This window comes from Columba livia, chromosome 6, assembly GCF_036013475.1.
Source record: "Columba livia isolate bColLiv1 breed racing homer chromosome 6, bColLiv1.pat.W.v2, whole genome shotgun sequence".
NCBI lineage: Eukaryota > Metazoa > Chordata > Aves > Columbiformes > Columbidae > Columba > Columba livia.
In genome coordinates, this window is record NC_088607.1 from 26065096 (window position 1) to 26079102 (window position 14007).

At 40.6% G+C, this 14007-nt stretch overlaps 1 protein-coding gene across 4 annotated transcripts; it reads right to left on the minus strand.

Moving 5' to 3' along the window:
• Window positions 1-620: 620 nt before the first annotated feature.
• Window positions 621-12129, minus strand: GHITM (growth hormone inducible transmembrane protein). 4 transcript variants are annotated; one of them, XM_065067643.1, is made up of 9 exons: window positions 11971-12129; window positions 10372-10531; window positions 8539-8638; window positions 7187-7298; window positions 5737-5878; window positions 4599-4707; window positions 3419-3607; window positions 2669-2840; window positions 621-1838 (listed from the first exon to the last, which is right to left on the minus strand). In XM_065067643.1, exons 2-9 carry the CDS (start codon window positions 10498-10500, stop codon window positions 1751-1753), a joined length of 1041 nt encoding a protein of 346 aa, XP_064923715.1. In that variant the 5' UTR covers window positions 10501-10531; window positions 11971-12129; the 3' UTR covers window positions 621-1750. The 4 variants fall into 4 exon arrangements, with proteins under 4 accessions (XP_064923715.1, XP_064923714.1, XP_021140098.2 ...); XM_065067642.1 differs by having other exon boundaries at window positions 11934-12089; XM_021284423.2 differs by having other exon boundaries at window positions 11700-11988.
• Window positions 12130-14007: the final 1878 nt, after the last annotated feature.

Below are 14007 nucleotides of genomic sequence, written 5' to 3' on the forward strand. Positions count from 1 at the left end.
CAGGCACAAATACTAGAATTTTGTTGTAAGACAGCTCCCTGTAGATTTCAGAATTTGAGAACAAGCACACTGCTATGTTCAGCTACAGCAACAGTATATAGAAATTGATTAACCATGAAATTGCTTAAAAAGATAAACACTCTGAACAGGCTACATACACTTGACAGGATCCAGAGTTTTCTTCCTCTTAAGTACTACAGAATTTCCTTCAGCTGTAATAGTGCCAGGAACTAGATTGTGCTGTATAATCTCTGGGCACAAGAAGGTTCTTCACAATTCACTGTTTCCTCCCTGTGATTGAAGAGATTAAAAATACTACAGTATGTGATAGACACTGAAAGCAGCACTGGCTGCAGTCAGTAGCCAACAGGTTACACTAACAGCACCACCTGAAGCAAGTGTAGATCAGTATCTTCCATCTGGGAGACCTCCCTGAAAAGATGATAGTTAGCGAAACTAGAAAACACCTTAGTAGATTTTCTTCTTTTTTTAAACAGAGTATACACTCTCTTACAAAAGAAGTTGTAGCCAAAAAAATATTTAGAGTACTCTTCATAAAGTTATTAGTGCAAAGGTACTAAAACATTTCTATTAACACAGAGAAAGTGAGAGTAGTCAACTCACGAGGCTAGAATTTTATTGTTCCGTAAGTCAATACATATACATATTTACTAGAAATTGAAAGTCAGAGTTGTTGACATTAGCTCAAAACTTTCTTGTGCCCAAGAAGTCACCTTTTATTCCAACACATAGCAATAGAATTTGGTAAGTTTCTTAACGTTAAATCAATTTCAAGGATAGGGAACATTTCTTTAAGACCAAGCTAAACATACTAATTTGGAGAAAAGTTGGAAACAGACTAAAATATACAACAGTGTGGTAAACCTATCGCACCTGGGTTTACAGCAGGCCATCAATTGCCTCTTTCTGTGCTAACTGTACACACTTAGAAGAAATGAGCACGAGGAGCTCTTCTGAAGGATGGGGCTTTGCCTGCAATATTGAAACTTAGTGACTGGAATAAAGACACACCCCTATTGCTATTCCACAATCTGATAAACATAGTATCAAAAGAACCACATTATTATATGCAGTCAACATTAAAGTTAGGAGTTTTCAGGTGTGCTCCAGAGACTGAAGTTCATACTGGTCAAATGCTGCATAGTTTTCTCATCCTGTCTCCATGTTTTTGGTCACCTCACCTGTCAAATCAAATGCATTTCTGACAATTGCTTAAACCTCTTTGAAATTTCTGTCAGGGTAGAAGTCACTACTGCATTTAGTGCCGTAACCCATTTGTTCAGTTCTTCTTAATGCGTCACTAAAATATCATTTATGCAATCTGAACTGAAAACTGAGGCATTTCAAAAGCATTTCATGAAGTGGCTTCTGTTCCTACCTGCATATGGGATACCAGTTCAGACATTACTCCCTTTACTATGCAGTAACAGCAAAAAAGAGTTGAATTGCTGTCAAACCCATGAAAAAGCAGATAGTGTATCTTACTGATATATTAAAAATAATTTACTTTCACCAAATAATGTACAATTAGAAGCAGTTCACACTATGTAAAATGCAGAGCTGTAAAGTGTTTGAGGAAAAACTATTAAGTCTGAATCACAGTGCACTGAAACAATATGCTGAAATGCTCTAAACTTCTGACTTGCAGCAAAACTGCTTGTAACAATAGATTTTTATTTAGTATGTGCAGTAGGTAGGCTGTCAGACAGCTGCAAAGAGGAGTCGTGGTTTACTTTCTCCTGCCACCTCCACCACCTGCAAGCATGGTGGCCACCCGAATGAAGATGTTCAGTGTATCTGTGTAGATACCCATGCACCTAGCAAACAGGAAATCAAAGTTAGTATTGTTGAACAGAAACAGTGTCATTTGGCATTTTACACCACTATACTTCACTTCCAAAAACCTTCTTGAAGCATCTATAACAAAACCCAACTATGACTGCCCTCAGTGTCAAAAAAAACCCTGTATTTTTGTTCTACCATCCCAGGAACTATTCACAGAAGCCTTAACAGACAGTACGCTGTTCTCACACAGTACCCCCCCTGATTTTATGCTATACTTTTATCTGTTTATCTTCAAGAATTTTGAAGAAGGTCAGCATTATTCTATTTTAAGAAACCAGAATCAAGGAGGTAAACAAATCACCTAAGATCAGACAGACATTTATCAGGAAGTTACTTGTTAGTCAGACCTGGTCCTTATTGAGAGTCAATTAATCCTTCCTTCCCCATCTATCACACTGTTGAAGCTTTTTTATTATTAACAAAGACTAGTGAATATTAAGTGACTGTGAAAGAGTTAACATATTTTTTCTTGGCTGATATTGTCTGATATTTTCAGAAAGCAGCAATAAATTCTCTTACCAATGTTTTAGGAAACAAAGATATGATTTAGAAAGTACTGCCGGAGGCATGTGATACCACACATTCAATCCCCTTTCTCTCATTTCAGGCAGATGCCTTCAGTTTTAACTCCACTAGCTATTTCCACTTTGTATTTTTAAACCCTGTGATTCTTCACATTTAACAGCAATATGCTTTAGAACAATAAACAAAAGGTCTGGCTGCTTTAAAAGCATACTTCAATATAGCGTGAAGCAAATTCTTACATAGACACTGAGATTAGTTGTATTAACACAACACTTACGCATTGATTGGATCATATTTTGTTATTCCATAATACGGAATAGTTTCTGCACGCTTGATAACATGCTGCGTATCGTAGAGCAGGAACATGCCAAAGAGCACTAATCCACCATAAACTGCTACCGAATACAAGCCAGCACCAAAAGCAGAAGTAGGGGGCAAGAACATGGATCCTGGAGAAGAATGTAAAATGGTAAAGAAAGTTACTATGTGTATCTGCTACTCTGAGTTGGGTCAAACTTCAGTTACTAGAGCATATATTTTTCAATGAGTACTCAATTCATGGGGCATTATGGACACCAAGAGCTTTAATATACCAGCTGAAGATCTCACATACACAACCTGATCTACTAATTCTGAACACCCTACAGAATCACGTGTACTTTCCTTCATGTGAAAGTACTTCTGCTCCTAGGACTGCAACAATGCCTAGAAACTCAAACACATAAGGGAGAAGAACAGTGGATCAGAAACTATGATCATGTTTACTGTCTTCCCCAGTCACTGACTATAGCTAAAAATACAAGCCCCCATTATCAGCCACTTATCAGATCAACAGTTGCCAGAACTCTAACTTATGTTTGTTTGGAAGAACGAATTTAACAGAGTATTTTCTACTGTGCTAGAGTTGAAAGGGCTATTTAGGGCAAATCTTAACTGGACAGACTAGTCTGCAATTAAATGTGAGCTGAATCTTAGCTCCTTAAGTTTGTAACCTACTTTATCTGACAGTATTGAAACAAAATTTTACCAATTGAAGAGGCAAGAACAAAGCCTAAGCCTATTCCAAGTGGTCCTCCCATGTTGAGAAATTTTTCACTTGGAGCACACATGGCCACAGTTGAAAGCCCTCCGACGATTCCGGCTGTATACCAGGCAGCTCTGATCAGCAAAGGACCACCCAAAAAGGCTAGAGGGGCCACCACTGCACCCATGACACCTAGCCAAAGGAAAACAAAACAACACCTGTAAGATTTGGAACAGTTCTAGTAAAAACAACACCTACCAAAACCATTTCATTTTCCAGTCAGGTAAAATGCCCAAACTAATCCACTTATATGAGAAAACACCAACGCACTTGATCATGTGTCTATCTAGAAGGGAGCCCAGTAAACTGGCAACCTTAAGTTCAATGACCTGCTTTTATCTATTAATAGCTCTGGAGAATTCTTCAGGGAGTTGGTCTTTGAAAGAAAGCTTAATACCAGTCAACATATCGTTCTGTTCAAAACAGAACTGGTAGGAGATACAGGACAGATTTCTATCACAACAAGTAGTTAGACAACTAAGACAGACTTTTTCTGAAGTGTTGTATGAAACCTCTATCTAATCAGTTAATGTCATACTAGGTTACTTAACTTAATAATAATCATTAAAATAAACACAATAAACACAACTTCTTCTTGGTAGAAATGCTAGCTCTGGAGAGGCAAATACGATTCCAGTGCCCAACATCCACGTGTCTTTCCTGAACCATAAATTACTTCTCACAAAACAGTTTTGAAAAATGATCGCCATTGTTATTTGAAGTAGGTATCATTAGTGAAAAAATAATCTGTACTTGCAGCTTTCATACCTGATGGGAACATGTAGCTAAGAAGCTGCAGTTTAATACTAAAAATCTCATTTTTCTAGTCAGCAAATGCTTTTCTATCCTGTAAAACTAAATAACACTAAGTGTAGACAACTGTGCTTACAGAAGCTCTAGTGCCAGAAGGCAGTTATGAAACCAAATATTACCACTGTGCTAAGGACACTTACAAAAAAAAAAAATAATCTTTCTGACATTCACGAGTTCTCATTGGTCTCTGAAAAATCTTAACTCTCCTATAGCAATATATAAAAGAAAAAAACTTAAAGTTTTGTTGAAGTAAAGAGTCCAGTCACACTGAAGCACAAACATTTCTAAAATGAACACTGAAATCACATACCTGAATGCATCATCCAAGCCATGTGTTTAGCTACTGGACTGTCTTCATAGGGTATGGACCTGACCAACATCCCAGCACCAATCATAGCTGCAAAAGTTGCACCTATTGCCTGTAAAAACAGCATTACAGACCTCAAGTAGGTGTTAGGACATACAGTCTCTGTTCTAACCTCCTAGTCTAAAAATCAATAGTGTAATTCTGAAAACAGCAACCTAGTTCCTAATTGAAGCATGTGTCAATTTTACTCCCGTAAGGTTACAGTCAAATCTTTGCAGATCCCACGTTCCTGTTTTACTCAGTCTTTTAGGAATCTAAGTTTGGTGGTAAGAGGGCAACAATCTCTTGGCTGTATAAGGTAAGAGAAGGAAAACACATGGTTCCATCCCTTACTGTAATCCTCATTAGCCTGAAATGTTAGCATTATTTTTTCTTGTACATTTTTCTATCCAAAGTCAATGCTCAGTTCACATACTTTTGCTACCAATGATTTTTAAACCTCACTGCCTCCTCTTAATGACGATACCAGTCAGAATCCTTCAGCAGCTAGCAAACTGGTCAGAAACATACAACTTTGGTTGATCACCAACAATATATCATTAATCTCTGTAAAATAACGTACTGCTAGCATTTACCTATTACTGTTCCACTACAGTTAACACACTGAATATATACTAAGCAGACACATTGTATGAACAGTATCATTTCAACTTTGGCAAACAGGAGACAGCTTTCAAGGAGCTATACAGAAGAGCACATGGAGGAGTAAGAATGCATAGGGACCTCAGCTTCCATTTTCAGAAAGCTACAGAAAATAGTATAATTAGCCTTGGCTATTTATAACAGGTTCTTTCTTGCATATGCTTGGTATGGATATCACAGCACCTTGCTGCTCATGTAATTTGCCTTTGACAAACTCAAAGTACAGAAGCTGTATGTGAGCATGTAATTAGATGCATCAAATCTTACATCACAAAATAGCATTAGAATACTGAAGTTGTCTTTATAGCTAAGGACACTAAGGTAAGTGAAGATTTACATTATTTTCATCAAGTTGTTTATGTTTCACATTTTTTATATCATCCATGGCATTTGGAGTCATTTCTCAGCAAACATTTTTATTTTTATAACATGAGCTTACCAGCCAGGAGCCTTTTGTCATGAGGCTCATGAGTGCCGGGGATCTGCTTACTGCTACAGCAGACAGTGCCGTCAAGCCAATGCTTCCCGCAAAGTACATGTAAGTAGAGTGAATTCTGTCTTTCACATACTGCGGCCAGATACTGAAAAATAAGCAGTCGTTCATAGCAGTGCAATTAACAGTATCGGAATGAAGACCAAGGTTGAACACAATCAAGCTGTTAAACACATTCATAGCTGCCGATATAAGGGAGATTTCATAACAGTGGTGTGGTCTAGCAAGTTCTGCCATGAGTTTACCTTACAACAGGAGGCTGAACTTTTAGATCTTTCCAACCTCATGCTGGTATAACATAACATAACTCTCTAGAAACATTACAAATAATGCTAATTATAGCTCAGTTCTAAGGAGAAAGAATACATGGGAAATAGAGTAATAAATGCTTTTTAACTATGGAAAAATAGAGAATAGTGTATATATAACAACTCATTTAACAAAAAAGTGTACAAAATGTGTACTGGGTACTAAGTAGCCTGCTAAGCAGCTCACAAGTTGCTGAGTCACAGTGCACCTGATCATCTGACATCACAAGACACATGATTTTGAGAGCTCTAACAACAGCAACAGAATTAGATGTGAATGAGAAGGTTTGCAATATGATTTGATCATACTACAGACAGGAAACTCTCACCGCTAACACCAAGCTTAAACACAGTACACACATTTTCTCCCATTTTATTGTTTTGACCCACTACTTTAAGGCTTGTGGGGAAAAAAAAAAAAAAAAAAAAAAATCACAGCTTCTCATTGATACAGCTAGAAAGCATTTAAGATGAATACAAATGCAAAGTAAAGCAAAATGTCTCCAATGTGCTTCTCCCAAGTACATGTTTACGGCTAACTACCTTTTAAGTGTCAGTAACTATATGGTTTTGCCATCACAGTCAGGCTTTTGTTGGCCAAAAAGAAATACACTGAAGTTTTATGCAATACATATTTATTAGAGCAGGGCTTATGCCAAGATAAGCAGTGCATTCAAAGGAGACTTTACCTACAACATGCTGTATTAAAATTTAATGAACAGTCTGAGAGGAACACCAGACAAAGTAGTCTTAACAATATGATTTACACAAGACTACCCTTCATAAATTATCTGTGACACATCTCTTAAGACATATTTATATACTCCTCACAAACAAATTTCAAATTCAGCAACAGAAAGAAACTCACTTAAGTCGACACCCATTTAATCTTAGGTAATTTAAATTTTGCTTTCAGTTATACACTTTAAACCCCTGCACAGACAGAGATGAGGGCTTTCTCTTCAGAGCTTAGAAAACATAAGCTGTGTGTACACTGGGCAATACGAGCTAAAGAAGAGATGGATATAAAGAAGAGGGACATTCGCTTAACACACTCTTTATTTAAAACAGTAAGCCATCCTACTTACACAGCTCTTTCAATAGCTCCAATCTCACTGGACATGCCCATTCCATAGTAACAGAGGGCCCCCAGGCCAACAGCAGCCCCTCCGGCAACAATAAATTTCCCCAGGCGATCAGCTGTATAGAGAAAAAAAAATCCACACTCTCAGGAATGTTTTTTCTCAGCTAGTTAATAACATCTTCATGTGAGTTTTGTTGTATCTGTTAGGTTTCTTTCTTAAAACTTCACATAACTTCAAGTCACTGCATTACCAGTTCTCAATGAGCTACACATGAAAAGCTCTAGATTCAGCCCACCAACACAATATAGCTTCAGAACGCAGAGTAAGAAGAAACGAGCTAGTAACATGCCAGGTTCATTGACCATTACAGTGACCAGGAACTGCATCACAAAACCAGTTAACAGGTTCTCCAATAGAAGAGTTTACTTGTCACCTGAGTACGTCACTTCACTATCCAACTTGCTATAAAAAGTAAAAAAAACTAGGCATTGTGTCCTTTCCTGTCAGTCACCTGCCCCTAATGCTTGCTCCTTCAAGAGCTATTTGGCAGCAATTAGATCCAAATCAGTTTAAAAAGGGATTTCCAAAGTTCATGGGCAACAATACATGATCTACCATAAATTTCTTATTGTCCAATTTTTAGACACACTGCCTGTAGGACACATATCAGATTACTGCTACAAACATAGATCATAAAATATTGTTATAACTGAAAAGCAGCTCAGACCATATACCTTCATTTGTGCAACTCTCTTTAAGGCTACACTTTCTCCCAACATGTTATAGCCAGGACACCATGTAGCCAATCTACACATACCTCCTTTGTCAGTTCAACGCTATTACAGGACATTTACAATCTGTTCTGCTGAACACTCATCTCAAACAAACCCCTTTATAATGCACTGAAATTACCACACTAAGGTACTAGTAAGCATCCTAGCATACTACTAAGGCAATGCCTGACATAACTGTTGCACCAGAGACTTTTTTTTCCAAACTGTAGAAAAATCCTTACTTTAAACAGTATACAAAGTAGATGTAGCAAAACAAGCACTGGCATATTTTATAAAATCTGCAACTAAATCTCCATTAAGAGACAGTTGGTTTTGACGTAATAGTTCTCAGCTTAAGGCAGAGACAACAATAAATTTCTGTATACTGTGATGCATTTGCAGCTTTAAATTTCACAAGGAAAGACAAACAGAGAAACTGTCTCCAGTTGCTTGAGGGAGACTCCAAAGCAAACTTACATATGAAACAATATTCTCAGTCTCTTTAATGCTTTGAAGGAAACAGACTCCTTCAAGGAAGTGAAGCATCAAAGATTCTCGGTATTTAAAACATAGCTACTCTACCTTTAAGCGCAGTTTCTGCGGATGGCTCAAATGCTGCTTCTTTAATTTCCTGGCCAATTTTTCCACGTCTTACACCTGTTCTTACTCTGGTGGCATAACACTGTTAGGTTCAAAAATAACATAAGAAAGATTTAATGAAATAAAATAGAAAACATTTCTTATCAACTTATTTGCTATGTTTAAAATACATACATAGCCTCTTATTAATCTGTGCTTCCCCCCCAAAGACATGAAGCAACTGTGCTCAAGGCAAACAACTAAACATTAAAGTTTAGGAGTCTTTGTGAATAACATACACACATTCTAGAAGTACAGAACCAATACAGTGAATTTCAGAAGCTGAAGTTTCGAGTTATGCTAAAAAGCAAACATTTGCATTTCTTCTACTCTTGTCCCACTGTACTAAACAAGGCAATGAGTTTTTTTTTTTTAATATAAAAACATATAATATTCTTTACTTTTTTATTTATATGTAAGAAAAGGATTTAGTCTTCCATGTAAAAACACTCCTTACATAAACACTTCCATATTAAAAAAAAATACTCTTACCCAATATTTATATTTTACAGACACTAGAATTAGAAAGGCAGTATAAATTCTGTTTACACATCTGGCCTTGATTTCAAGAAGAAACCTTGAATGAAGGCCTACAGACTTAGGATTTTTAAGGCTGAAAAGCTCCAAACAAAGAGAGCATGGTGCTCAAAGTCCTAGTAAGCTACAAGAACAACAAAAATAAACTTACATGTAAGTTCAGAAACAACTTTTGAAGTTTACTTACCATTCTTCACAGAAATTTCTAAATTATTATACAGACACCTAAGCAATTAAGGGCTTGCTCAAAGCTCCAAGATTGTTTTAACACTAAAACCTGAAATCCACAAGTGTTGCTACAATCAGTAATTAGAGCAATAACATTCAGGAAGTTTACCAAAGCATTTTGATTCTGTTGTGTTTTGCATCTAACAACATCTCACCCAAAGGTGTAATTATGTAGTATTCCTCACAGAAGAAAAAACAAACAAACACAAACCAGAAAACCCCAAACAAACCCCACCCCCTGCAACAAAACAAACAAAAAACAAATGAAAAAAAAACCCAAACACACAAGAAAACCCCCAACACACCTGCAAACTTAGGATGCTTAAAACAGTTTTCTATGCTTAAGAGAAAAAAACACAAAGGGGGTGAAGAATTTGCTATTGTCACTTTCATCAAGATTATAACAGAAGAACAATGCCTCCTAACAGCTGAGCTACCTGGGCAGAAAGCAGGTCTGAAACTTCTTATCTTAAATAAGAATAAACAGACAGTGTCTTAGGACAATGACAGTCCAGGTTCTAAAACTACTGGTAAGACCCATGACAGCCCACCATAGCTCAGGAATTGCTCTAACCTGGGCTAAAGCTTTAAACACATATTGGGACTAAAGACTTTAAAAAGAAAGTTCAAACTTTACTATAATATTCAAGATTCTTCCTTAGAAACAGGGATCTAGGAGGAGGTCAGGCAAGAATTTCTGCTGCTTCTGCCTTACATAGTAAGCCTTGTCCATCGCCAACTACCTCCCTTTAATTCTCCCTCCCCTCCCCCCAATAATTTCAACAGAAAAATAGTTATCAGAACACAAGATACTACTTCAATTGTTCTTAAAAGCCCTGTTACTTCTAATTGAGTACTATTTTTTTCTCCAGCAAATTAGAGCAGGTACCTCGAAAAAGCAGAATTCTCATGATCATTCAAAACAAGTACTTCATGCAAAGTGATTCTATTGGCCAAACACTCAACCCTTCAAACCATCAGCAGTCACAACTTTTAGGAGAATTACCTTACCTGGCTAGGCTGCCACAGCCTGTATGCCTTTATACTGGAGTTCCTCAAAGCTGGGGAAGCCTGAGTAATGGTGGGGTGGATAGTCTGGCATGATACTGCCCTCAGGCACACCAGCCTTGCAGCCAGCATGGTTGCTTAGATAATTTAATACACTGTGTTCCTGTAAGTACATTAGAAAATACACTTTACTATTTCACTATGTAGTTTTCAGACAGAATACACTTATACTACTTATTCCCAACTATGATGCACCGTATAGTAGAAGTGGTATTATCACTACAATACTCTAACAACAGCTAGAGCCTCTTAAAACATACAGTTTAACCTTGTTCTATTGATATTTGTCTCCTATTTCCATCAGGATCTTATCTCACAAGGTACCTACCTGAAAACAGGACATACCACCTTTTATACATATGAATTACATCAAGACCCTCCATGCACTTATGTTTGAGTTACTTCGGCAACTAACTTCCATTCTGAGAAACAATTTACATAAACTTTCACTAAGTATAAATCCAATTAGGTAAATAGCATAATATATATGGCAGCAAATGTTTTAGAAATGCATTTTTGTGTTTGCTTGCTTGTTGTGTTTTTAAGTTATTATTTGAAGAACTAGCTTCATGGACACATTAGCTTCATGGACACAACACTCAGTCAAGGTCACATCCCAGAATACAAGTTCAGATCATCTTGTGTGGTTTTGACCAGAGAATATCAACGTGACTCATGGGTGAATCACCAGCAAAAGCAGACCCTAGCCTGTGTATCCTAGTGGTACCACAAACAATGCACATGCTGCACAGAAAAACACCAAAGTCCTTATAGTTACACATACCTTAATTACAGCTGTATATAACCTCTAATATTACGAGACAACCCAGCTACCAGTACATTTTTTCAGCCGTTTATAGATTACATATACAGTGTCCAATACGAGAGCATTCTAAATAAAGGTAACTTTAAGTATACATTAGAAATGAGCACCCACAATACTGGGTACTTAGTATTAGCTACAGAGAAGAGAAAATAATCTTGCTACTAGAAAAATCCATTTTGCTTTGAAGCTCAGTTATGAACTCCTGCATTTTATAACTGGAAATACTTTCAGTCACACATCCTGTTTCCACCACTAAATCCCACTCTTCCACTGACATGATACAGCTTACAGGAACTTACAACAACAACTTTACGATTTTGATTTTTATTTTTTTTTAAACTAATATTTGAAGCAAGACAACTTCAAGCATCAGGTTAAGAACAAGGACGAATGACAGCAGCGTTAAAAACAAAACAAAAAGCCATCAAGATTCCAGCATGCTAACCAGCAGATACAGCAGTAAGGAAACACCGACAACTCACTGCTGCACCGAAGCACGAGAAGCCCGTTCCAGCGCGGGCAGGGCGCGGCCTGCGCCCACCTCAGGTCTGGGCCGCGCCGCGAGCCCTCATTCGCTTTCAGCCCAGGCCTGAACCCTATTCCCGCTCCCACCGGGCCCGCCGCTGCGCCCTAGCGAGGCCCCAGTGACGCCCCCACAGCCCCACCCGCCGCCCCGCACCTGCGTGGCCGCTCCCGGGCCGACCCGCCTGACAAACCTCTCGTGCACCGCGCACGCCAAGCCGGAAATACACCTGAGAAACAGAAGTGACGTCAGGCAGCGCCGCGCGCCCTCGGTGACTGGCTCGCTCACCCCACGTGACCCCAGAGCATGCAGGCCCATTGGCTCGGGGAGGCGGAGAGAGGTGACGCGCTGCAGCCGGTGGGAGGGGCGTGGAGCCATCTTTGAGAAGGGTGAGGAAGCTTCTGGAAGCCCGGTCTGGCAGGGCGCTGCCTGACGCAGCTCTTCGTGCCGCAAGCCGTAAATCAGGCGCTGCCCGCAATGCCGCTGCCGCTCCCGCCGGGAGGCAGAGGGAAGCCGTCCGCTGCGCGAGGCGAACCGCGCTGGTCAGCAGCCATTTCACCTGCCGCCATGGCGCCCCGCGGCGCCATTTCGAGTGGGGGCGCTGGGGCCGGCCGGGTCGCACAGCCCGGGCCCCGCCGGCAGGGGCGAGCCGCACATGGCAGCGGGCTGGCCTGGCCTCCGCAGATAACGGTGCCGAAGCCCCAGCAGCTCTGAGCCACAGCGCCCTCCGCGCGCAGAGACGTGCCCGGTTGCGGGTCGCCTTGCCGGGGCGGCCGGGCCGAGCTGCGTGCGGGGCCCGCGGGGCGGCTGCTGCCGCTTGCCAGCAGGTGGCACGAGCTGTGTGAAAATGCCCGCGCGAGGCCGCCAAAGTCACCTTCACCCCACAGAGCGCAGCCACCCGGCTTGTGCGGTGCGGCGCCCCCTCCTCTCGTCAGCAGCTCCTTCGCTGACGCGGCGTTGGCTCGGCAGGGAGCAGGGCCCGGCAGCGAGTGCGCTCAAGGCGGCTGCAGTGGCTGCGGTGACAGTGGCTGGACCACGGCAGCCCCCCCCAGCAGTGGCTGAAGGTGTGATGGACAGCTGCTGATACCTGTGGCCTCTGTCTCCCTGCCTTGGCCCTAATCGTGGCCTCTTTGTCACCTTTGCTGTTCACTGCACACGAATTTAAGTCTTGCCCTGCTCAGGATGTTAGGAAGTTCAAGACCTTTTTCTTCCCTTTAAGGCCAGCAGTCGGGTCTGAACTACAAGGTGTATCTCCCCCTTTTGTTAACTTCTCCTTGGGGTTACACCTCTCTGTGGTTATATTGCCTGCTTTAAAGCAGGTGCCTGCATGCAAGATAAGCACAAAATACAGCACTGTGTACACAAATTACAGCAATAGACACTTGTGGCCTTTGATGCTAGCCCTGCTCCAGGGCTAGCCCTGCCCTTACTAGGGCACTCCAGCCCTTTCAGTGGCTTAACATTCCCCTTTTGGACAAACTAATTGGCAGCTTCTTTCCAGCCTCAATACAACTGGAGCTCTGAGCCTTTTTCCAAGCGTAACCCTAACCTTGGACTGAGCCCTAGGAAAGGCACATCCGTGGACTATCAGTTCCTGAAGGGGATATTCTTTTTGCAGCCCTTTTGTTTCCTTTGGCAGCTCAACTCCAGTTGGAGCTCCGGTATTTCCATTCCATTAGCCCCGAGTCTAAACCTAGGCTGACCCAAAGGCTCATGATATGGCTTAATCCAGAGCCTTCATGTTACCAGGAGAACAATTCTTTTGGCAGTCCTATTTCTCAATTTCCAGCCCTTTTCCCAGCTGCATATCAGGCTTTCCTGTTCTTTCAATGCTAGTGCTAATTGTAACCCTAGTTTGAGCTACGAGCCAGGCACAATTGAGAAACACTGCATTCTTCAGAGGAGAACTCTTTTGGCAGCGCTGTGTTTGCCTTGGCAGCCCCTTTCCAGCCCCACTCTAGCTACAGCTCTGTGGTTTCTTTCATCCTTGATGCTACATATGGGAATGAATCTTCACAGCCAAGTAAAACAGACTGTGAGAGCCCTGAGCAGCATCAAAGACATGTAACAAAAAAAAAGGTGTCAAATATAGCATTTAGTACAGAAATAGAAGGAGAGTTATGGATACATTTTGAGGATTGTGAGATTAGCTTTTCTATATCTTGGAGCCTCCTTGCTTAAACAATAAGAAAGGAAACATAGTGAACTGCTGGTTTGCAAAATGAAAGTC